This window comes from Geospiza fortis, unplaced genomic scaffold (genome assembly GCF_000277835.1).
Source record: "Geospiza fortis unplaced genomic scaffold, GeoFor_1.0 scaffold12, whole genome shotgun sequence".
NCBI classification, from domain to species: Eukaryota; Metazoa; Chordata; class Aves; order Passeriformes; family Thraupidae; genus Geospiza; species Geospiza fortis.
Window position 1 is genome coordinate 4716581 of NW_005054323.1, and position 25304 is coordinate 4741884.

Genomic DNA, 25304 nt, shown 5'->3' on the forward strand with positions numbered 1-25304 from the left:
TCCCTACACTGTTGAAAAGTCTCTATCAGCTTCACGGAACTCTGTCAGCTTACTGAACACATGGTGAGACAGTGGTGAGTGAGGGGTCAGTACTACACCAAAAGTAACAGCTCATTCAGGAGGAGAGATAATTTTACATTATAAAGCCATCCAAAACAAGTAAGGTAAAATATAGTAGCTGGTGGAACAAGCTGCTGGCCAATCATAATTTTCTCCTTTTCGGAACTTTAGTTCAAAGCAACACTTTTCCATCTATATCTCCTGTCTAGTTCCACACTTCAGTATTGCTGCTCTTGCTTCATTTTTTCACTTCTCTATGCCATCTGGAATAGAAAACGGTATGGTCCTTAAGCCAGATAGAGTAGTGCTTATTTCCTAAATACATATGAATCAAAAATTATAAAAGAAACAAATAAAAACTCCAGATATACAGCACATCAGATACAAAGTGTAACATTTGAACTGATATACAGACACGAATCCATATACTGATATTTATAATTGCTAACAAGTCAGAAAAATAATGTTAAAAAGGAAAATCATGTTAATAGAAGGCAAGTACTGTGAAGAGATAAAATGGCATCCTAAGTGCTGCTCAACAGTCACTTTGTAGTTATAGAGAAAGGACAACAATATGTATTATTTCCTTTTTCTATAGGAAAGGGGATTTTCAAGGGCCAGTGCTTGCTGGCTAGACATGTCTCCATCAGTCATAAATAACTTATATGTGTAGTAAGAAATTTCTAGAAGACATCTACACCTGTCAGCCTTCTCCTGTGTGCTATTGTGATGACTTTTTGGGGAATAGAGGGCTTAAATTCACTGACCACAAATCTATTTGGTGTATTATAAGACATAATCATCTCTGAAATTCTGTGACACTTGCTGCTATGCTTTAAAAACACTGACTCCAGCATCCTGTTCACTCTAATTTCTCTCCCTTTTTTCTAGGTATGTTTATGACAAGAACAATGCGTCATTATCTCAAAGTCTCTATTTCTTCTTGCCTACCTTGACTACATCTATTTCTGATACATTTCACCTCCTTAGTGCCATGCCTGAGATGAATGGCTTTTTATTGATGTCTCTGGCTTGTATCATTCTAACTACATTTTACTTACTGCTCACTACTCTCCGTGGCTCCCATGTCATAGCAAAGTGATCTTTCAAGAACTCTTGCCATTCAACTGATTCATTTAAATCAAGAGCATTTGAAAATGGAACATTATGTCATTCTTTCAACATTTGTTGGTTTCAGAGGAAGTCCTGTATGTTTCTCTCTGGTTTTCTTTTCTTGCAGACACCCAGAACTGGATGATCTATACAGTCTTAATCTTTAATAGAAGCTTGTCAGATTTACTTTTAATGATGATTCTGTAACTATCCTGGGGAACCTCCCTTTGCATTTCTCCCCAGATCTTCACAACCACTGAAGACATCTCTACTCTAAAGCATTCATCCCAGCTTCAAAACCCACCATATGCTTGGGGGAGGCTTTGCAAGTTCAGTGAGTGCTAAGCACACACCTAAGGAGTGAAAGGTTGTTTTTACCACTGATCATGAGATATTTTAATAGAGAATGATACTTTCAGATTTTTTTACAATTATCTGTGCCACAAGTCAACATTAATTATGGTGATCCTCAATCAGTACATTATGGTAGACTTTAACAGAAGTGGTATTTAATTGATCTGTATGATTTCACAACATCTGAATGTGCAAACTACATCTGGAATAAAAGAATTTTATTTATTTGACTTCCCAGATTGACAAATTTCTTCTTTATAGTAGGAACACATATGAGTGAAAAGCATATTTCTTACACAATCTATTAGACAGATATCTTGGTGTATGGATAAATGGAAGGTAATGTGATCCTAAAGAGTCAGAAATAGTGACAGTTAATTCTCCTCTCACTTATTTATTCTGATCCTAAATTTGCTTCTTTTGGAGATCCCTTCAGTAGAAAAACAAACTAGTAATATTTATTGACCTTAAACCACATGACTGAGTCTCTGTCAGCACAAGTGCATAAATATACACCAGTCTGACAGTGGAAAGTATTATAATGAATGCAAGGCAATGTTTCTGTTCTAATGAGACACAGAATCTCCATTTGTAGAGTGTAGCATTACTTCGGCTTCTGCTTCACAAACTCTAAAACGTGTTAGCATAAATATAAAATATTTAGATTTTGGAATATACAAATTAGTGGTTACAACTATTTCACACCTTCCCATATGGATCATCAGTACAATACATTTTCCCAACAAAATACTATTCAAGTACACTGCAGAGCTGCCTTAGATTAAATTAAGTGAACAACAAAAAATAATATGAAATAAAACTAGGCACTAGAACCAATAACTGAAACATCCTAAAATAACTAAAAAATAAAATCAAAATTAAAAGAAAAAAAAAAGAGAGAGAAATGCTTCACTTTATTGTTGTTGTCTTACTCTTTGCTCTTATTCTGCTTCGTGGTGACTGCATATACATAATTATATAAATTCATGTGTGCCTTTTATCCTGAGTGACCAAGCCAAATTCTCCTTGTTTTCAGTTTAGGATGAGTGATATAATAGAGGTTTGTTTGGTTTGGTTTTTTTATTTTTCTGAGTTAAAACATAGATTTATGCCATAATGCATTGTCAGTGCCCAGGACTAGGCATTATTCTCATAATGAGAAGAAAATCATGATGCGGTATCAGTGCTAATGGTGCCCAGAATGTGGTTCAGACTGTGCTGGTGCTGCTTTTTAAGGTGCAAGCACTTGAAACACCTGGCGATGGTGTGGGGGTGATTGTGCACAGGTGTTTGTACATGGGTGAATCCATGTTTCTGGGTGTGAGCTGTTCAACAGCACACACAGACTGCAGAGAGACTAACGGAGGCAGAGCAGGCAAGTTGCAAGCCAAGAAATTTGGAAGGAAACAACTGAGGCCATTAGTGTCCATTCCTAGATGACAGCAACAGAAATATGCCCTTAGAAGCCAGTGCAATTCCTAAAAAGGTATTGGGGAAAATTATTACTGATGATTAGTGAAGATATTTTTCTAAACCCTGTTCTAGAGATGTGTTTCACAAAGAGTGCCGACAGAATAGAGGAAAAGGGAGTCTTTCTGGAGGTTTTCACTATTGGAATATGACTTTCAGACCTATAATGAAGTCACGTGAGGAAAGACTATTAGGCAGCTTTGTTAGTGTGAGATGTCACATCCCAAGGAGGGCATGAGGAGGGAGGAAAGGCAAGTGCTGCTGTAAAAACTTAGGCAGATGATTTGCATTTTATTAAAAAATAATTCTTGGAGACTTCAGGCAGTAATGTGGATTGGGCTACCATGCTGTACTCACACACAAAATTATTAACAGATTTTTCAGAGACTGTGTGCCTTACAATAAGTCACAGTAAATGAAAGCCAAGGGTAGTATAAGAAATCATGTTTAAGTTACACGAGAAGAAGTCATCCTCTTGGCTTAGCCGTAAGTTTCCTATGATGGGAAAAAGCTAGAAAGATTGCTTTTGTTTGAGTTTTAGGGAGAGTTTTTATGATTATAAGAGAGTGCTACTATAAAGAGCCCGGCTCAATTAATAAGATATACACACTCAGATGTGAGGGATAAAGTGGGTAAAAGCCTCATTACTTGCCTTGCAGGATGTAAATACACACACATGTTGAGATAACCATACTTATTCCCCCCCTAAATAACATAAACCACTAAAAGCTTAAACATCTATAACTTGAGACTTCTCCCAAGTCCAACCAGTTATGTATACTTAGTGTGATGCCTCCACACATGTGCAGGTATCAGGTATTTTTGTGCAGACATGTGAAAACTCTCTGCATACAGGTTCTTCACAGGTCGGAGAACATTTTTCTTTTATCCCAGTGTCAGTTATTGAGATGATTTATTTTTTTTCTTTCATTCTTTAGTAAGAACAATCTAGAGCGTTACTGTATAAATACAGAGACAACAGAAAAAAACTCCACTTCTTGGCCATTCAAGACATTTATTTAGACAAGAAGTAACTTTTACCAGCTCTGCAGAGTTTATAATATGACTTCATTTTCCTATTATATGATTCTTGTTTACTATGCATCACTATGCAGAGATGTCTCTTTCAAATCATAAGCCTCTTGGTAGTAGTCTAGTTTCCTGACATAGTAGATGGTAAAACAAGGACAGTAACTCTGGTATCTGAGAGTTTCAGGAATACAAGAGTATTTATCACTAAAATATTAATAATCTTGTAAAACTGACAGATATGAGACTTTTTGAAGTCATAAGAGTATGGAAAGTAAAGGTACAGATGAAGTGAAAACAGATTTGTGGCATCCTTTATCATCACACTTTAGGGGAACCTATAAAATGACAGTGCTTCACTCAGTCCCCCCCAAAATTCTAGTGCAGCAGTAAAATGTCGTATGTCAGTAATAAAAATAAAATGTCTTTGACATTTTAAATGTTATCGTACTGTCACAGTAGAATAAAATTAGCTTGAAGAATGATCTAAAGGGATATGATGCAGTTCATTATGTATAACAGCAATAGCAGCAGTTTCCCAGTGTTCATAAAGGTTTCTCCATTAAATTTACCTCCAGTCAATAATTAGGAGTCCACAAATAAACCTAGGCAATTAAATCAATACTGCTGGGCAATTATGTTTCAGAGTCCTAGCTCAATGGCACAAAAAGACTCTCTATCAAACTGCAATATTAAGTGATCTGATGCAATTTTCCACTGAACGTTTCCTCAGAAAAATAGAAAAGGGCAATCCTGCATCTTTGTTCAAGATGCAAATGGTAGCACAGTTTGCCAACATGTAACACTTAGAAGGCAGTCTGTTATGAGCAAAACCCTGCAGAAAGCTTACATTTCACCACAGGCTTTAGTTTGCTGATCAGAAATATTACCAAATCTTACTAGAAGAAACCACAACCAAACTCTGCAGGATATGAGTAAAGCATTTTAAAAGGCACAGAGCTGTTCCATGAGCTGCTCTCAAATACAGATGAAGAAATCTTAACCGTTTCCATCTACATGCCTTAGCATGGACAGAAATGAAAAGCAGAGCTGGCTGCTCCCCAAAACCACTTTAATCCTCTTGTAATTCTAAAAATGGTCTACTTGCCAAAAATTACTTCTACCATCAGTGTTTCTCCTGAGGAACCCCACAAGATGGAGCAAAAATCACAGAAAATCGCTATTAACTTGTACACAAACATACGCGGCTAAGAACAATGAGGTCTTCTATCCTTATATAATATTTGCAATCTTAATATACCTGGTTTCATTCAACAATTCCTTCACTCTCCATCCCCTGGTTTTTGCTGTCTGTGTATAGCAGATGAAGAAAAGTGATAAAGTTCTGCTTAATATCTTTTGGCAATTTACCAAATAACAATGAAAAACAGAGCAAGAAGTCTTCTTTGTATTCCACGGATCTGATTCATGTTGTGGAGCCCATAATACAAACAGAATATTGAAGTTTATGTATTTTTTTTTTAATTCTTAAAATTAAGGCAATTAAGTGAATATAAATAACTGTGCTTTTAATGCTGAGTTTCACGTAGCATTATGAGGTTTAATTAAAATGCCAGGTTTTTTGACAAAGTCAGTAAAAGCACACTGATATTTCTATTTCCTCTGCTGCAGCAATTAAGCAGTCTTCATGGTAGTAAGTTTTGATAACAAAAGAGGGAAAACCTGTTATTTTTTAAAAATCTGGTCACAGGACACAATCTCAACACAAAAGTTACTGATGGTTAAATACATAAATCTGATGTGTGTGTTTCTTTAAAATGGCTTTCAAAATATTTTCAATCATTCACATTCTTAACTGATACCAGTTACATCACTAGTGAGTATGCATTATGCACTGGATTTACAAATCAAGTTTTATTTCTTTCCAGACATCAACTGCCCATCATTTAAATAAAAGAGAAAACTAAAAATGTAGCAGAAAAGTTTTAAGAGTCAGGGTATGTTGTCAGTGATGTCCAAACAAAAGCTGACTATGGGTAGAAAAGCTGGGCTCTCACCTGCCAATAAACTGGCCTTGATCACTTACAAGAGGGGAGCATCCCAGCAGACTCTGTGTGTATTAAAAAAAAAGACTTGAAAGAGAAGAAAAAGTATCACACAGGTCACAGCAGCAGTCTCAATGGACCCCTCAGGGATTTCTGCTAGTCTCAGACTTGTCATCCTCTATGCAGCTTTCCTCTCTGCCCAGAAAATGTCGATAGGAAAATGTTTGAGGGGCCTCTGGTGGAAATTTTTTCATTCTTTCTGCATTGACAGGATGCCAAATCAATATTTACTTCCCACTAACAAGCTGCTCGAGGTCTCAGTAGAAAATATTGTAGAGAATGCGAGAAGACACGATAATAAACAGCTGTCTGGCTATGAGGAAAACATGAATTGACTGGAAACAGGTCCACAGTAAAAGGTCACAGAAACCCATGAACTCCTCAGGTGTCCATAACAACTAGTAACTTTAAAGGCACATAAAAAAAAAAGTCTCTTTTTCCTAAGAGGTATGAGAGAACAGATAATTTTCACTCTAGCAAGCATTATACAGTGTTTCAACCATTAAATTAACACATTTGCCAGAATCTGTGCTGGTTTTCACCAGCATTGTTTTACGAGTTATGCTAGCTTAAGTTAGCTGTTAAATTAGCTATCACAAATCCTTGATTAACATCTCTTCAGTTTTACACAGTACCTCTGATTTTAAGAGGAGTACAAAGGGAATGCTTCAAAACAAGGATTTCACATTGCTCATCACAGTATACTTTGAGACCATAAACAGCACCATAATTACAAATACAATGTATTAATTACAACCTAAAAATGTTGTACCTAATCAGAGTAGAAAGTTATAGTTCATTTGTGGGATTATATAAATTGAGCACCTGTGCTTCAAGAAGTTTCTGTATATGCTGTAGCCATTTTTTATCTTTTTCAAATTCCATTTTTGTTTCTGCTGTTTCCTAAAAACATAAAAACATCAGGAGCAATAAAGGAAATGTGTAACTGGGTATACATTAAATATAGAGCGTGTGGAAGTCAGAATCATATTTGCAAAATTAGTTATCTGAAGCATACTCATCAAGTATCAGTGCTCTATTAAATTTTTAAACCTACCATTGTCTGTGCATGCCTCTAGAAACAGGCATAGCATGTTCTTTTCATATGGATATACTGGTGTATGTGTGATCTATGTCTAACTTGTATGAGCTCAATATAAAGGTGCCTAAGTCTATGCACTGGTAGATAGAATATGTAGTGTATGTGTAGTGTAAATTCATCTCCTGTCTAATAAATTTGTTTTATATTTATAGTTAAGTATGTTTATGTGTTTTACACATATATTCACAGTGACTATAACAAAAAGATACAGGATGTAGAAATTACTCTGAGACTGAGATAAGCATGGAACAACTCTGTCAAAGTGAATCACTTTATAGGGTTGTATAAATGTTAGTAAACAGGACAGGGATCAGCCCATTTTATTTGTATTCATGAGTGTAGTCCCTATCAGTGCATATACATACCATGCACTGTTGTTTCACCAACAGGAAAACTTCCTTTTTGTGGCCTCTTTAATATAAAGCTCCAACAAGGCTAAATCTAAGTCTTCACCAGAGTACTGTTATAGGTCAATAATGGTCAGCTCCTAGACACTTGCTAAAGTAACTACATAGACTTTTTCATATATTATTTGATCAGGACAAAATAAATCTGGATAAGAAATCCCATCACTGCATCTGTTTAATAGCGTGATTTGATGAAACACTATCAAATATTTCATAGTAAAATATATGACAGAATCAACAAAAAAGGCTATGAATTCACCCAGAAACCATCTGTCTACCAGAAATACCTGTAATAGGTATCACAATTCAGAGAGGAAGTATCAACAAAATCAATCTGGCACAGCAAGGCATATATTCTAATTTTGTTTCCTTTAGTGCAGATGTCTATTTAAAACATACAATCCTGCCAAATAGCCTCACAAAAAGGAAAATACTGAAAAATATCTCTACATACACATGCTCAAAGTAGTATGTGTATATTTATACATGCTCTAAGTCTTGCCACCTTACGAATCTCTAACCTGACCTTTTCATTTAGATTAAACCCTTCTTGATTTCTGTACTGTATCTTGCACAATGAAATTTCAGTCTTTACCTGCAAATCCTTTTCTTCAAGGAGGCATATAGTCAGCATCTTCTCATCTATGCCTTTTTTACTGATGTCCTTAAAATAACTTACCTCATCATCTCCTTCTTGTAGCATTTCATAAAGATCAGTTGTTGAAACATTAAGGATAGATGCTGCTAATAGAAGACTCTCTTGGGAAAAACACTTTTTGCATGCTTTCATTTCTCCCATCTTTTCTTGCCAGTTTAATTTTTGTTCTCAGCTCTTGTACACTGTGATGTAACTCTCTGGTTAGAGTCTAGAAGGCATAAGCAAAAAAATACTCTACTGTCATATTTTAATAGTGCAAACAAGATGGAAAAAACAGTATCATTTAGACTAAGCTCCTTCAGATGGGAATGATCTTCATTCTGTGTTATTTGTTCAACAGGATATGTGCTGGAATATTAAATAACTTGCTACTTAGAACATAAAATATGAATTAATACAGTAAACCAAAAAATGTTCTTAAATGTACATACTGGTTTTGTATGTCTTTAGCAAAGTAACGATTCTTATAATGCCATCATTAGTAAGAGAAAGAAACTTCCGCAGAATCAAAATCCTTTTCTGACCCAATCTAACAGAATTGTTATTGAAATAAGAACATGAGTGTCAGGCTTCATTGTGGTCAAATAGGGGTTTATTTTTTTTTCAAAGCTTATTAACATTCTCTGCACACAGAAGCACCAGTACACCTCTTTATTCAAAATCTGAAATTTGTTTCCCACCAGGAGAGAGTTATTCAAAACTGTCCTGGCTACCAAGCTCCTATCTTACCTATTTCTTAGATTCTTTGGTTCAATGAAATAACACTAAACATCAGTGTAATTAATCAGTTTTATAACGGAAGTAATTTTGGTTTAATATTTATGTAACTATGAAAAAAGATCACATCAAAAGCTGAGCAAGACAATTTTATTTAAAAATTGTTGACTAACAAACAAGAGCACTAATCCATTTTCAGAAGATCCTCCTAAAATATTCAACTTCCATGACTCAAGTAGAACCGTGATGGTCAACCCAAACACCTTGGCTGAGCTGCAAATAAGCAAAGAAGGTTTTCTTTTCATCATCCTAGTGAAGCTCATCTTATTAAGATACATCTCAACAGTACTGATCAGCTTCTCAAAATTCGCATCATACAGAATACCTTCATGTTGTCATAAAAACTGACTACAGGATTATGAAGCCTGTTTACTGGCATTTTGGGTAAAGTATTCTACAGCCTCTAGTGTATTTGAAACAGTCATTAGAGAGTATTTGCTAATACATTTCAACAAAGGCACAGCAGACTCATCCAATTCCGAGATTTTTTCTTCCTACCACTTCCCAACTTAACATTTTTCTGTATTTAATAGAATTTAATTATTAAAAATAAAAACATCCTGCCACAATTCTGGGGAGAGGAGATACAGTGAAATTTGTCCAACTTTCTTATTCAAGTGTGGGTCCCTTCATCCACAGAATTTCCAACAAAGTATTTTGGACATAAACCTATCTGCAAGTGCAGAGCTGAGAGGAATGAAGAAACTTGAAATGTAATAGGCAAGGACCTAGGGCAACTTGAACTAAGCTCATAGAAGGAAATAGACTAAGAGAAGAGGGAGGCCCCCCCCCCCCCAAAAAAAGCACACACTATGAAAAAAAATACAGTTAAATCACATGTTTTTGTAGCATTTGAAATGGTCTAAGACTAAATTGGCTCTTACAACATCTAGGAGATGTATTTGACAATGGAAAAATAAGTTCAACCCTACTTTTTCAATCAAACTGAATCAGCTTCCCATGTTTTAAAAAGACATCTCTCTCAGGCATAAGTGATCACTCTAGAAGATGCACATGTGTAATCTGATGCAAAGAGGAAACGTAAATTAAAGGAGCAAAATAGCAAGAAAATTGCCTGCAAAGCCACTTGGAAAGGCTACACAAAACAACAAAAAACACAACCAAAAATAGACAAAAAGAAGCACGATAATAAACAATGTTAAACATTCACTAGAATGCCTTAGAAAACACAGAAACTTTGCCAGGCAACAGTCATTTGACATTATGACATAAATGTTATTGGTGTATCCAAATTCCAAAAGAAGTTAATGATGAATGAACAAGCTGATAGCAACAGTGGAACTCAGAAACTGCAAGTCCAGTGTGATTGGCTTTTAGTCCACGGTTACAGAAATGAAGGTGCCAGAAAGAAAGGTATCAGAAAGACATGGAAGAATCTATAGCATCAATTTTTAAAAAAGGAATAAAAAAATGAAAAAAAAATTAAGAAAAGAATAAAGAAAAATCAAGTTTAAACAAAAATCACAGAAAGAGAAAATTACAATGAATAGATTTTATTATGCAAGCGTATACTTTATATATAATCACAGCAGATCATTCATATGGAGGATTTGCACTTCAATTTCTCTGTCCCTTGAGCAGTTCAAATACAGTAAAGCATATGCAAAGCACAAAGCATATGTGAAAAATAAGGCTACTTTATGGATTTTAAAACTGGACTCTGAGAGACTAGCTATTTTTGAACCTCCCTCCTTCATGTTATTGATATAATGTTTTGATATAAAATTTATCACTAAATAAGTGCCTTGAAAATTATAGTCTTCCTATGATTTTAAATTGCTTTTTCTTCTGTTGTTTTCTCATCCATCATATGCTGATGTATTCATGTGCTAAATTGTTTACTTATTAGTGATTTATTTTGTATGTCAGTTCATGCACCAATACAGAAATGTTCAGTCTCAAGCCACACAGCTTTTAGAAACTGAAGGACCCATTTCCAAACTCAAAAGTACAGACTCAAGAGTTAAGCATCCAGGTTTTGCTGATGAGTGTACTGAAGGCAGTATTACATTGTTCCGTGATTAAGAATTGGATCCAATGCATTCTGGAGCTAGGTGTAGGATTTTGAACAAAAACATTTCCCTCTGTGTATTTAAAAATTGTTTATTTTTAAACTAATAAGCATATATAAGTGATGCAAGCTACCTAAAATGAAATCAGTGCAGTACTGACTTCTGTACTATACTGATTTATAACAATGCCTTTATTAGTACCAGTAACACTAGGATTTGAGATTTTATCTTTGTTTTGTTTTTTTTTTTCTGTCAAATGTATAGGATATTTTGTTAGCAAAGCCATTTTCCTGACTTAGACGTTACTATCAGAGTTAGACCTGTGGGACACACTTTGCTGCTATCAGCCAACTAGAATAGGAATTCTTGATTAATTCCTGAAACGACTCTATACCACTTCTTGTCAGACCAGTGCAACTACCCCTGAACTGACAAGAAAAAAAAAAAAGAAGCTTAAAATTCTAACAAAATTATCTTAAGGTTCCTAGTCCTTTTTAATCATTACAATTGTTGAGTTACCAACCAACTCCATATCTTTCCTATAATAAACATTACAGATGTTGGGTTACAAATAATTCTGAGATATCTCCATTACAAGCCTTTTTACTTTGTTTTCACTACCTCAAATATTCATTCTTAAGAATATATTGTTTTCAAATTTGGCCTCAGCATGTAATCACTTCTTAGCACTGCATTTTTTGCCAGTTTTGAGATGTATAAAGACAAATGTCTTCTTTCAATTAGAAGGTCATATTTAATTAAACACTCGAAGAAGCCTTGGTGGCACAAAGACCCTGACAGCACATTATTAATAAGGCCTTCACATCCCAAAACAGTGACACTCACACTGACACTCATTGATCCTGGAATTAACACAATTTGATCAATGGCCTTAAGTAATGTTGTATGACCAAGGCAACGCCAAAAATTTTTCCTGTAATTACCATGTTAATTTATATACTATTATTGTTTGTAGCATAATAAAACTTAATGGTCCCAAGACGATTTCTAACACTAGCTAGCACTGTACCTGTGTATAGCCAGATTTCAGTCCTGCACCAGTGCAGATCTCATGTCAGAGGCCATGGCTCATGAGTCATGGATAATTTAAAGCTTTACTGTATTTTGTACTATAGTAATAACAGTTTGCTACATCTGGCTGAGATCACAGAATGATCAAAGTTGGAAGAGACCTTCAGCATCATCTAGTCTTTAACCACAGTGGCCAAATTAAGGTTCAGTTTAGCTTTGGTCCTTCTAATTTTCTCTCCACATACTTGACAACATCTTTGTAGTTCCCCCAAATTACCTGTTCATCCTTCCAGAGATGCTACACTCTTTTTTTGTCACATGTTCGAGCCTAAGGTCTCTGTTAAACAAGACCAGTATTTTTCCTGCTGGCTTATCGTACAGTACAAAGGGAGATGTAGTTAATTGTCTTCCAACAGCTTCTAAGGTGCAGTGTTTGGGATTTGTAACTAAATCAGTGCTGATAACACACCAGCCATTGCTAAGCAGCACTGGCACAGTGTCAGGGTCTCCTGTTTCTCATGCTGCCACCTCGGCAAGTGGGCTTGGGATGCAGAAAATGTCGAGAGGGAACGCGGCTGGGATGGACAACTGGCTCCAAGCGACCAAATGGGCATTTCCCACATACACCATGTAACAATAAAATCTAAGGGAGATGGTGATTTGTCTGCTCGGAGACTGGCTAGGTATTGATCTACGTTCCTTGGGGGATTTATTCTCCTGTTTTTCCTTAATTAAACTGTCCTTACCAACACACAAGTACACAAGTTTTCTCACACTTGCTCATTCTATTCTTTCCCCAGTCCTACCTGGGCAAGTGAACAGCCCTGTCAACAAAGAACTGTGTGGTATTTAGCTGCTGGCCAACCACTACAGCTGTTAGTCAACCAACCACAAATGCCTAGAAGAATATAACATACAGAGCTACTTTACATGTAGTATTGTATGTGTAGTTCAATATGGAGATGTCCTTAGATTCAAGTAATGTGTTCTTAGAAACTCACTTGTTTTGTACATTAGAAAAGTATATGGATGTGGTTCAAAGCATTAAACCAAAAACAAAGAAAACTTTTCTGAAAAAAGGTTAGTTTCCTAAAGAGTCAAAAGCATTATGAAGATGTCTGTGAATAATAGGAGAAATTTCAGAGAACTGAACACTGAGCTTAAAGAACTCTACTTTTGTGGTAGAATACTTATTGCTGGCTGAAAGTTGGGCCAGATCCTAATGCTGCAAAAAGGCTGACAAATATTACAACCCCAAATACCTCATAATCAACAAAACAAAACAGACTGAATGGACAAAATTACACAAAGAGATTATGTCATAAACCATATCAGCAGCTGAAATAAGCATTAAATGAAAGTATAGTTATTTGTTCCTTATTCCCTCTCTAAAAATTGCTTTTAAAATACTTTCAGTAGTAATGTTTAAACTGATATCACAGCATGACTGAAAACTCTTCTATAGGGATTTAAATTTTTAAAATATGTGACTTGATATATATTTATATATGTTATTTAAATTACCTCAGCTCATTCACTTGAAAAAACGATACCTTCTAGGCATAACCTTTTTTTATCAGAAAAGGGACAAGACAAGACACAAAAACAGACCACTACAATGGACTTGTTCTGCTTAGGGCTATAACATGTAGCATTCTGACCCAAGGGAAGGAGAAAGCCTCAGTTGGTTGATCTAATTCTTATGATTCTCACAGATCACATGTCATTTTTAGAGGCGCAGCAGATGCCCTGTAAGTAAAGATGTAGAGGCCAACAGACCAATCTTCACCAAGTTCAGTATTCAAACTTCTGTGGCAAAATATTAAAGTGGCAATAACATTATTTTACCAATGTCACACAGGTCACATTTATAAGGTGATGAGTTGGTTTTATTTACCTGTCTACAGTCACAGTTTCTGCTGTGGTTCCAGAATTTATTAAGATACGTGTTCAAACATGATGTGTCTCATAGTTTTAGGTACTTGGAGGAATTAAGACATTTTATTATCTTTTCCATTAAGAATAAAGTAAACAAACAATACATTGAATTTGTTAAACTCCCCCAAAATAAAAAAGATAATTTAAGAGAATTTAGAGAGAATTTAAGGTAATTTAGTGATTTTAGAGAATGTTAGTGTGATACCTAAAAGCCAGCAGAGATGCAAAATTTCAAAGGCTAATTCAATAACTATCTGAAAGGAAGAAACACATCCTCTAAAGCTAGATATCAGAACAATATATATGATTTAAATTAAACAGTCTTCTGTTGATTGGCACTGAGAATAGTGCTCAGAACTTCACAGAGATAAGTGGAAGATGAAAGCACACATGGCCTGGAAGAACTGCCTCACCTAATGACCTGAAAGAATTCCATTATACATAAATATAGAGAAATTGCTGTCCGAATGTAAAGAATAATGTGATATCACAGTTGTATCTACAACCTGATTTTCCACGATTGCCTGATTTTTCAATTAACACAGGCAAACTTGAACACACATAAGCATAACTAAAATTCTAACAGGCAAGATCTGAAAGATTCATTTAAGTAATTTAAAATATTATCATTCTCTTCTATCCTAGCAGCAAAAGCTATCTCCAGTTTTCAGTCCAACATCCTAGCCTAGCCTGCCTTCTGCGTGGCTCTGGACTAGAAAAGGTGAATTCTGTAACACCCCAAACCACACATCTGAAGAAGTGTACACAGATTTGCACAGTATTTCTTTTTCAACTACTAAAGCTAAACCCATTGTGGCTTTTCTGAAAATCCTTCAAGCCATACAGTATAAAAAAGGCCTGACAATTTCAGTATTTGCTTACAAAGCTTGGCACGTAGTACTGAAGACCCCAAAAACCCAGTTAAAATGCCATAAGCATAATAAGATACAGTGACAGGAATCAGTAACTGCATTGCATAACATTTGATAATCTGATCCTTATCAATGGCAAGATTTGAATTTGTAAAACCATACTGGCTTAAATTGTGCTATTCCTACTTGCCATTAGGGGTGGAAGTCTTCCTTGGTTGGCTCCCCATTTCTCCAAAATACCTCGTCCTACACATTCGAGCAAAATACCATTTGTTCTAGGTTGAAAACAATTAAAAACAAATGGTTTCTTTATAAGCATATATTTCTGAGTACAAAATTGAGAATGTTCTTTTGACTGCATTTGCTCAACCATCTCAAGGTGCAGGAAACCATAGGGAAGAATACTGAAAATATTTCAACCTGTATTTGACATTATAAGAAAAGGAAATGGAATACATCGTGCTGTGTTCTAAAAAAAATCAATTTTTTTACAAATACATAGACAAGTGACTTAAGTCATGGACAGTTTTAATTTTAGATTGTCTTCAAAACAAGGCACATTTAAACAAAGATATAGCAATGGACTTACTATTGCCAATTACAAAATAGTTTGTATTTCAGTTTTAGAAAATATACCACACATCCTTAATGGTACATTTACATGTTTCAAAATTCCCTGTGTGAATAAAAATTAAGAGGCTTTGTATTACTGGTCAGATTTTTCTCTTTTTGTTTTCTAATCGTCTCTTGAGAACTGCTTAGCTATCATTCTTTATGCTTGAAATCTCATCTTAAAAATCTGCTTTTTTCATTAAATTCTTTGTAATACCTTTAAGTAGAATTTATTGCACTTTATTTATAGAACATACAGCAGGTACCTACTAATATGACAGACTTATGGTCATTTATAATTTTACAGCTTTACAATTATCTAATCTCTCCTGTACATTAAGCTTTAGGACTGTCCAAAACTTGAACTGTAGACCCAAATGTTTTCAGACTCATGCTGGTTGTTAAGTATCAGCAAACACCCCATGGTTTTCATTGTACTGTTGCTAGATTTTCAGCACAATTACCACATTTTGTGTCCTATAACAGAGAAAAAATAATAGTTTTCTTTATAGCAGAGAATGAGTTGAAATATATATAATCAGCATGGGATGACACGCAGAATATTTCTGTCAAAATATATTGGTTTCTAAAATTCTATTTATGTGGAATGGGCAATAATAATAATTTAAAGTCCTATTTACTTCTGCATTTAAGTACTACCTCATTTATATTAATTTTTTGCCTGCTGTAAATTCTTTGGTTTCAACAGAATTTCTTCTGATTTACACAGGTACTAGCAAAACTACCATCAGTCCTTTAAAACTTCATATATTAACAGTTATTTACGCAGAGGGGAAAAAAAGGCACTGGCAGAAATTAGAGCTTCGCACATGTGTAGCACGAGATGCCTTGGATCTTAGGGAGTTTATTATCTTGAACAGTCAGGGCACACAAAGTCAGCACAGTTGTACCAGATGCAGCAAACAAAGATATTCAGGGCAGACCAAGAAATACTGAGGTGAAGCAACACTCCAAAGGTCACATAGCAGGTCAGTGACCAAGATGTGAAGAACACCATGATTTTCTGACACTCAGCTCAGTGTCTAAGCTTATGCTATCTTTCTGCAGAAACACACAAAAAGCCTGAGAACTATAAATCAGATGCTCTGTGTAAGATCACTGCACTGCTGAAACAAATGCGTCTGAAACCCAACTTAAGAGGTCATCTCTGGCATTACTTAGATTCTTTAAAAATTCCCATAAAACTTACCAACTGTTTTCTCATAATACTGTAATTTATTTGGTTTCTTAATGATTCTGTCCTCCTAGAACTCTTCCTACTTCTCTGTAGCCCTTTTGGCATGTGCCTTGGGGAATCCCCTTAACTCCCAGCTTACTAAGTTACTGTGGACACTTCACAAGACCCTCTATATGAATGAGTGCTTTATGTTCTCCCTGCTTCAGCTCGACTTCTTAGCAATTTGATTGGCATAAATTAAACAATTATTTCTACATGAACTCTTGCATAAATCATTACCGGAGACCTTTTTCCTTGTTTCCAAGTTTTTCTAGTTTTCTTGTGTATTTTTGCGAAAAGGGTTTCTAATCACCTCAAGCCTAGAGCCTTTAGTAAGTACTCATACTAAAGGCTGTCCCCTTGTCCACCCCTGAAGTCTTCCAGTCATTCCTTCTTCCAGTCAACATTGTTTCTGTCTTTCAGACCCCAAACTGGCCATTATCTTTAAACAAAGCACCTTTCTAGGTCCAGCAGAGAATGGAGTAAGAGCTTTAAAAAGAAGTCTCTCCAATCCATTTAAAGAAATCCCAGATGGATCTAGACACTTCCAGGAAGTGCAGTACAGAGTCTCCAAGCAGCACCCAGATGACCCAGCTGATCCTGTTTCAATCCCATTCTCTGCTGAACTTACTCTGATTTTTTTTTTTTTTTTTTTTTACTGAGGCAAAAATGGAATTGTTTTGAAGATCAGTAGAAACAGTCTTCAGTTCAAGTCTGTTGGATCTGTTCACACACTATCTACAATTATAGAGTCATGGTCTGTGAAAATGGCCTCTTGCACTCTAGGAAGAATGAAAATAGCCCAATTATCAACAAAATCACCTGTGTATGTCAGACATGCATCTAAACTTTGCATGAGATATATATGCACAGCTACAAAAAACTGACATACCTTACAACTTGGTTACATAGTTGAATCATCCAAATCAATATCTCTAAATTCTTAATACAGAATTAGATAAAAAGTAGGATTTATAAATATTCAATATATTTTAAGCTACATCTGTAATGGTCTTTATCTATCATAGTCAAAAACCAAAGTGGAGTGCTATCCTTCCAAATCTAAAAAGCAAAGAAAAACATCTTCCTCTTCATTCTTCCATTTTATTTTTCAAGATTTTTTTTCCATTAAGACATCTACAGTATATGCTGTTCCTGGCACACTGTATGTATCACTAACCATATGCCTCCTGTAAACCATAAGAATTCAGCCATTCACTTAATTCATTAAAATTCACAAGGACTATTATTCTGTTTACAGTCTAATAGATATTCACTGTCACTATTCAGGCCTCTGATTCAATTTGCTTAAATCCCAGATGCAGAGTAATCCTGATGGAGATTAGCTTAATTTATCACCAATTTCTTCTCAGAACCAAGAAAGGTTGATATTTCATAATAAAAGCTGTGTTTCTACTTTTTTTCTTGAAGTAGCATGTACAGTGAAGAAGCAGCAATAAATGCCTAATTTTTTTAATGGTCAGATTTTCTCAGTCACACAGATTTTGCTTTTCATATAGGACACCATTTTTAAGGTGTGTATTCTACAGGTAAGAATACCAATTCTCATCATGGTGGAACATATTCCCGGAATCAAATATTATGCTGATTCTGACTGAACACAGGTTGACAGACTTATCATGTACTCCACACAATACAAAATAATCACTCTGGGTATACTTTTCTAGGTAAAGTGTTGACAGTTTGGAGTGTAATATATGAAATATACTTACCTTTTGGCTCTCAAGTGTTCTCAGGGGGGAAAATTTTCTAGCAACTTGAAGTCATATTAAAGATGTCCACTTCCAAATCAAAACTGACAGTGCTGATTTATGTGATAATATCAGCTGTTGTTTGCAAAATGTCCCAGTGACTTACTGAAAAAAATCTTTGTTTGGTCAAACAACCCTTCCAAATTGGCACAGTTCAGATACAATTGCATAAAATTTTCAAAATAAACCAGTTTTCATCTGTACAGCATACCTTAGTTCTATTTCAACAAAAGGTTAGTCTGTTTTTGCCAATTATTGAGTTTTACAGTTGCGCATTATGTGCTTCTTTTTTTCAGATACAGAAACAAATTATCATTCTGCGTCTGATCTCAGTACCCATCTGAAAAATTGTATGTTCCGCACATCCTGGATCTGAAGTCATTGGAGCACTAGTACTGCCAGGAAAACTGATTCCACAGGGTTTGAGAATATATTCAGCAATAGCAAAGTTCTATGAAGAACATCTCTTGCTGTCTCACCATAACTGGAGAATTCTGAGAGTCGCCTGCAAGGATTTCCTTCCATCTGAAGATCTGACTTTGTGACAGAAAGTAAAGACTGTAGTAATGTACTTGTGATGCTCTCATGTTGTAAATCAACTGAATAAAATAACTGATAAAAACCAACTGAATATTTCCCAAATATTCATGCCTTCCAACCCAATCAGCTATGTCTAATATTTTTGAATAGTTTATAGATAAAGAGCAAATAGGACATGATCTCTATACAGCCATCCTGAGAAGAACATATTACCTAGCAATGCTATATTTTGGGCCAACCCAGAATAGTTCAAGAGAAAAAGACAGGGATAGCAAATAACCAGAATTTGCCAAGTACTAGGATTTTTAAATATGACTAGTCATTAATTACCAATTGTTTGCAACAGGAAAAAGTTTATTTAGCATTCTCAGTTAGCACTGCCACTAAGGGGCAGTCCAAGCATCTCCAGCCTACAACCATGTAAACCTGTCCCTGTTGTGACCTTCTGTGGTACACAAAAGCTGGTGTTGTGGGCTTTTTGAAGTTTAATTCAATTCTCATGAACCAGCTCACAACTGATTCATAAAGTGTCTATGATGACATTTCAAAAACAAGTAGGGAGGAAGTTGTGTAAGGGCAGAAGTGAGGAGTGAGGCTCACTCAGGGGTGTAACTTTTCAACAGAAGCATTATCTTACCTAAACCTGTATTTTGAACTACAGCCCAAGATAGCAGTGAGGAAATATGCCATGGCAAAACTTATGTCAGTATTCAAGATAAACTGCATAAAGGTAATAGAGACCAATATATATCAGGATGTAAGGTAAACTGACTGAATGGCAAGGAACTGGCAGAACACCACTTGGCCAAGACGAGGTGAAATAAGTCCTCTGACGCATGTGGCTGCTGAACATAGATGTATGTCAAAGAAGAGAGTGAGGGGGAAGTACACCTAGCTTAAGCCCAGCTCTGAGTAGCTGAAATGAGGGCAGCTGTCTTAAGAGGGTGAGTGTTAGATCCCAACTTAGATCCATAAAGCTTGCCAAGTGAACTGCCAAGGGTCTTGATTTTGGCAGTCAGTTTTATCAGATGGTTGTACTGGAGACCTATCAAGAGCAATGCCAGAACACACCAGATGTGCTCTGTGCTGCAGAGGGTATCCTCAGAGGAAGGCACACAAGTCCCAAATGAAAGAGGTAGTGTGGAAGTAAGTGCACTCAACTGATTTCGAAGCATTCAGCTGCCATCACCTATTTATTACCACCACAGCTGAATATAGATGCCTTATCAAAACAATCCTTCTCAAGGTCAGAAAAGCTCTCATATTCTCATGCTCAGAGAGGCATCATCACCTGTTTTTTAAAGTGATTAAAGTGAGTTTTGCTGATGGACAAGTTGAATGGTACAGACGACACTACTGAGCCTTGGCTTACAAAAGCCTCTGAGAGAAACACATGGTCACTCAAAGTCTAGAGGAGGATAAAAAAATAGAACATGCCAGAAAACAGAATTCATGCAGGAATTCAGACAGTTTCATAATAAACTAGTATGTTCTACTATATTTTCAAAAGAAATCCAGTCAAGCAGTCTAATAGCAATTTTTAAACTTTATCCAATGGCTGTTTCCTGCATGAGTACTACAAGTACTACAAACACACAATGAAGAACATTTTGCTCTGGTTGCTGTGCTTCACAAAACTGGCAGATCCACTTGAGGATCTGACAGTACATGTTATAGAATATCCTAAGCAATGGTACACCATAAAAATTGAATGCACGATTCAAAGAAAATTTATGGTGCTGAAGGAAGCAGGGGGTGGGATAAAGACATGAGCTCTAGAAAACTCACCTGAAGTACTATTAGAGCCACTTGATCCCTCTTCCAGGTAGTTTGCATTTTTCTGTAATAAAACTGCTTTATTTGGCCTAGTTGATATATTTACAGCCCTATTTCCATTATTAATTCTTAGTCTTGATATATACTTCATAAAAATTTTATCAGGATATGAATTTTGTGAAAATGTTTAATAATCAAGTTCAGTTCTGGTCATTACAGAACTCTAAAAAACACGTACATTTTATGATATTTTTTTCAGATCATCTGCATGAGCTATTTTTAATCCATTTAACATACTATTGATACTGCATAGGTTATTTTTTTTAATCTGAACATCTCAGTAGTAGGTCAGACAGCCTTAAAAAAAGTATATTACAACAAATAGTAACCTTTATCAACTGACTTGTACTACTTTCCAGAAAAAAACCAGATTTACTCAATACAGGTGGCTTTCCATAAAGGTACTCAAACAACTGTAACTATACTCCCATGCTTTAATACTTTAATAATTGAATTTCTTATCAGTGTTTTATTCAGAAATGAGGCCAGATTAATGAACATAAAATACTGCCTTTTCTGAATATTGACTCAATATTATCATTCTTTCTAGACTCCAGGCAGTGTTGTAATATATATGCACTAACTTTGAATACTTATTCAAAATGAGGATCAGTAAGAGAAATATTTCTTAACCAGCTCTATAAAGTGGTAAGCTATAAAAATTCTCAATCCAAAAATCCTACTTCTTTCTAGAAAATGCTAAAAATCTTCTCTTGGCTACTAACAGATGAAGGATGTTGCAGCATCTTCATTCCAGACACAAAACAGAAGTATCCATTTTTTCATATTAATTTTATTTATTTTATATTTTTATTCACTCTATCTTTACACAGTTACAAAGTTGTTTTATCTAATAACAGATTACATCTCCCCCATAATAGCTACCTTAGTAGTAGTACATTTGTAAATCTTGCCTCTTTACTGCAGTTCTTGGCCTTGCTACCCAAAGATTTTCTCGTGACTTCTTCAGCATCTTATTCATCTTTTATATTCCATTGGAGCATATATTTTCAGGTTATTATCTATAATCCACTTTCCATTTTGTTTATGTTGCCTTTTATTTCTAAATATTTTGCTCTCTTTCCTACCAAAATGAAAGAGATGTTTATAATGAGTTACTATAACTCTTACAGTCCACAATTTCTATTCATATTTCTTACTAGCCTATATCTTCCTCATAACAGCTTTGGAAAAATGAACTGCTCTGAATTAACCTATTTCAGGTGCTCTGTCAGTTCCCTCTGAAAGTCATTCTGCACAAAATACCTGATTCCTATCCCACATTCCAACAAAAATAAATCCAATAATCCCTTAAAATATATTCGATACAGCACCCTTTGTTTACAAGCATTCCATTCAGCATTTTTGGAAACTGTTACTAGATTCTACAATCTAATGATTTTAGCTCATTGCATAAGCATCCCAAATTGGGGTGACCACAGCAATGCAACATTTTATTACATTCCATTACAAATATGTGCTCAATTAGTAACTCATCACATCCTCTACAGTGATCCACTGGTGTATGTCAGATTTCTACCACAAACTTCTTCCCTAGGTTTTGTAACTTATTATCTTGACCCAAATAGATCCAGGATCCTGTGGTTCTGTATTATCAACAACCTTAAAAGCAAGTAACACTGCATGCTATAAACACTCACACTCTTCTCTGAATTTACCCTCTTCTCCCATTTATAGCTGTAACTAGCAGCAACTTAATTAGCAATTCAGAAACAGTTTAATTGTTGGATGCTAAAAAAACCCTATATAATGTCACAAGAGATGTGGAATGGAGAGAAAAAGTAACTGCATTCAGTTTAAGAATGAGGAGAAAATTACACTAATTACGTTTGCACTCTAAACAACAAGTAAAGCCTATGAAGTGACCAGAATAGCAGACAAAGATCAGAGGATCATATAATTTTGTTAACCTGTATAAGTGATATATATATAGGTGAAAATTGATCTCTATATAGAAAAAACTATTTGAATTACTGGAGCTGGAGTGAGCATCTAGGTCAGGGAACAAAAACTTGACAGCTATCTAGAAGAAAAGAAACAAGGCAGACCAGGCTTCAAAAGAAGAGATGTACTCTTCAAGAGGAAGGAGTACTGCTACTTATTACAGTAAGTGTTATCATAATATCTCATTATAACATCAGATACATAAGAGATATTTTAACAGGATTTATGTAATATTCTGCACAATTCCACTGAATTGCTAAGGATTTTACTTTTTTATGGTGGTATATTGTTAATAAAATCTGATTTTAGCACCCAACTAAACAAAGTAGTTTACTTATAGACGCTATCTTTCTTTTCAAAAAATCGTTCTGCAGAGGAGCAGCAATCAGCAAAACTGTTATTTGAAATATGCATGTATTTTCTTTATATTCAGAGAAAATTATTATTATTATTATTATTATTATTATTATTATTATTATTTCATGTTTACATTTTTCACATCTAGTGTAATCACAAAAGTGCTAATGAATATTCATGGTAATTAACAACAAAGCTGTCATCCCCTTCAAAAATGAATGAAGTTAAGATAATAGTTGCTAATAGATCCTGCTCACTATTACTTCTGAGAATTTTCTAATTTTTGAAAAACTTTTCATTATGGAACTATGTAAAATATTGATAGCATGATTTTTTTATCTCCCTATTTCTGTAACTGCTACTTTCACTTTATTCAGTGAAAACATTCCAAAGCTCATAGCAGTCTGAATGAAGACTGAATTATTTCTCTCCATCATCAGTGACATAGGAGTACCTAATTAAAAATAATAGATAATACATTAGATTAATTCAGGCTTTTCCATATTTAGCCAAAAATAAGCATGTAGCTGTGGACAGAACACCTATATCTTCCTCTTAGAGCAAGCATTCAGTATAGAAGAAACTCATGAAAATTTATAGTCTGTTCAAGAATAGGCAGCATATTTCTGAATGAATGGGCATAATGATCAGTTTTGTATCTCTTTTTCAACAGTTACATCAAAAGGCAAACAGAAAATATTAATCAATTTAATAATAAACTTTAAAAATAAAATATCTAGTTTTTTAAATAACGGACTTTTTCATGAAGACCAATCATTATTTTCACGTTAGATAAGTTAGCTTATGAATTACCTGAATTTCGGATTCTAAAGCAATATCGAACATCATTCAGTCTTTTTTCATAAGAAAATTTATATGAACTTAGGAACAGAGCTGAACATGGGATGATTTCAGGCAAATACTAAAGGTCTTAACACTGCCACGTAGAGTGATTTATATGCTTTCTTTTTCCAGTGCATCAAAATACCATTACTCTTTACTTTGAATGCTTCAGCCTTGCTCAAACATATCTGAAAGAAGCTCACTTCTACAGTAATCCAAGAGCAGTAGAGAAGTAGCTGATTCATGGGCTAATAAACAATAGCCTTCTTTGAAAGTTGGTATACAGTAGTTATATACTGCATTAATAAAATCACAAAATATTCTGAGTTGGAAGAAACCTGCAAAGATCATCAAAATCCAACTCCTGGCCCTGATCAGCACGATCCCCGGGTGTCACATAAGTGCCCAAGAGCATTGTTCAAACCTTTCCTGAAGTATTAGGCTGATGCGGTGACCACTTTCCTGGAAGGAATATAAGGAAACAATATTCTACATACTGTTCTTAAAACTGCTTTCCATTTTACAACATAAAGGCTTCCTTATATAGTATTTCTAAAACAAGAAGCACATGCATATGGAAAATGCAGTAATTCACAGTAATCAATAGATATAAATTATGATATTAAATGTGTTGGGAATTTACTTGCTGTGAAGTAATCTGATACAAAACTAAGCACTTTCTTTTGGGACCAAGTATATGTCAGCCATATATAAAAAGATGACCAATAAAAGTTATGGAAGTATTTGAAAGTCTGGGAGAGAAGTAGTGACTCTTTCTCCTTATTCAGACCTGACACCAGAACACTGCAGCAACTACAAACACTGTTCTGGAACAGGGAGCGCATTCAAGCCTTGCCTAATCTTTTACATTTTGCTTTCAATCAAAAGTACCTTGCTCAGGTGAACACTCAAAAGAAAATCAACATTCAAACCTTCACAAATGTCTTGAACTCTTCTACTTTGTCACTAGCAGCAGCTCCTTCTGTAGAGTTTCCAAAGCCTGTGTAATCTGCCTAGTCAAGCCATGTAGTTGTTGAGATGCGGCAGTTTCAAGCTCAGTCATAGCACATTCAATCTCAATCACTTTTTTCGGTAGTTTAGTAATCTTGAGACCCTGAAAAACATCCACAGAGACACAGTTTATGATAAAAGCTGATGGGGAGGTATGGCAGATTACAAACGAAGGAACAACCAACCTCCTACACCATAGGTGACATCACAGAATATTTCA

At 35.1% G+C, this 25304-nt stretch overlaps 1 protein-coding gene across 1 annotated transcript in view; it reads right to left on the bottom strand.

The window, feature by feature from the left end:
• The window catches only part of CNTLN (centlein), a 178819-nt gene that overhangs the window by 1079 nt on the left and 152436 nt on the right, over positions 1-25304 (bottom strand). Inside the window, 5 exon segments of the mRNA XM_031056874.1 lie at positions 6918-6995; positions 8281-8403; positions 8405-8467; positions 25006-25040; positions 25043-25187. Of these exon segments, the coding sequence (XP_030912734.1) occupies positions 6918-6995; positions 8281-8403; positions 8405-8467; positions 25006-25040; positions 25043-25187 (444 nt within the window).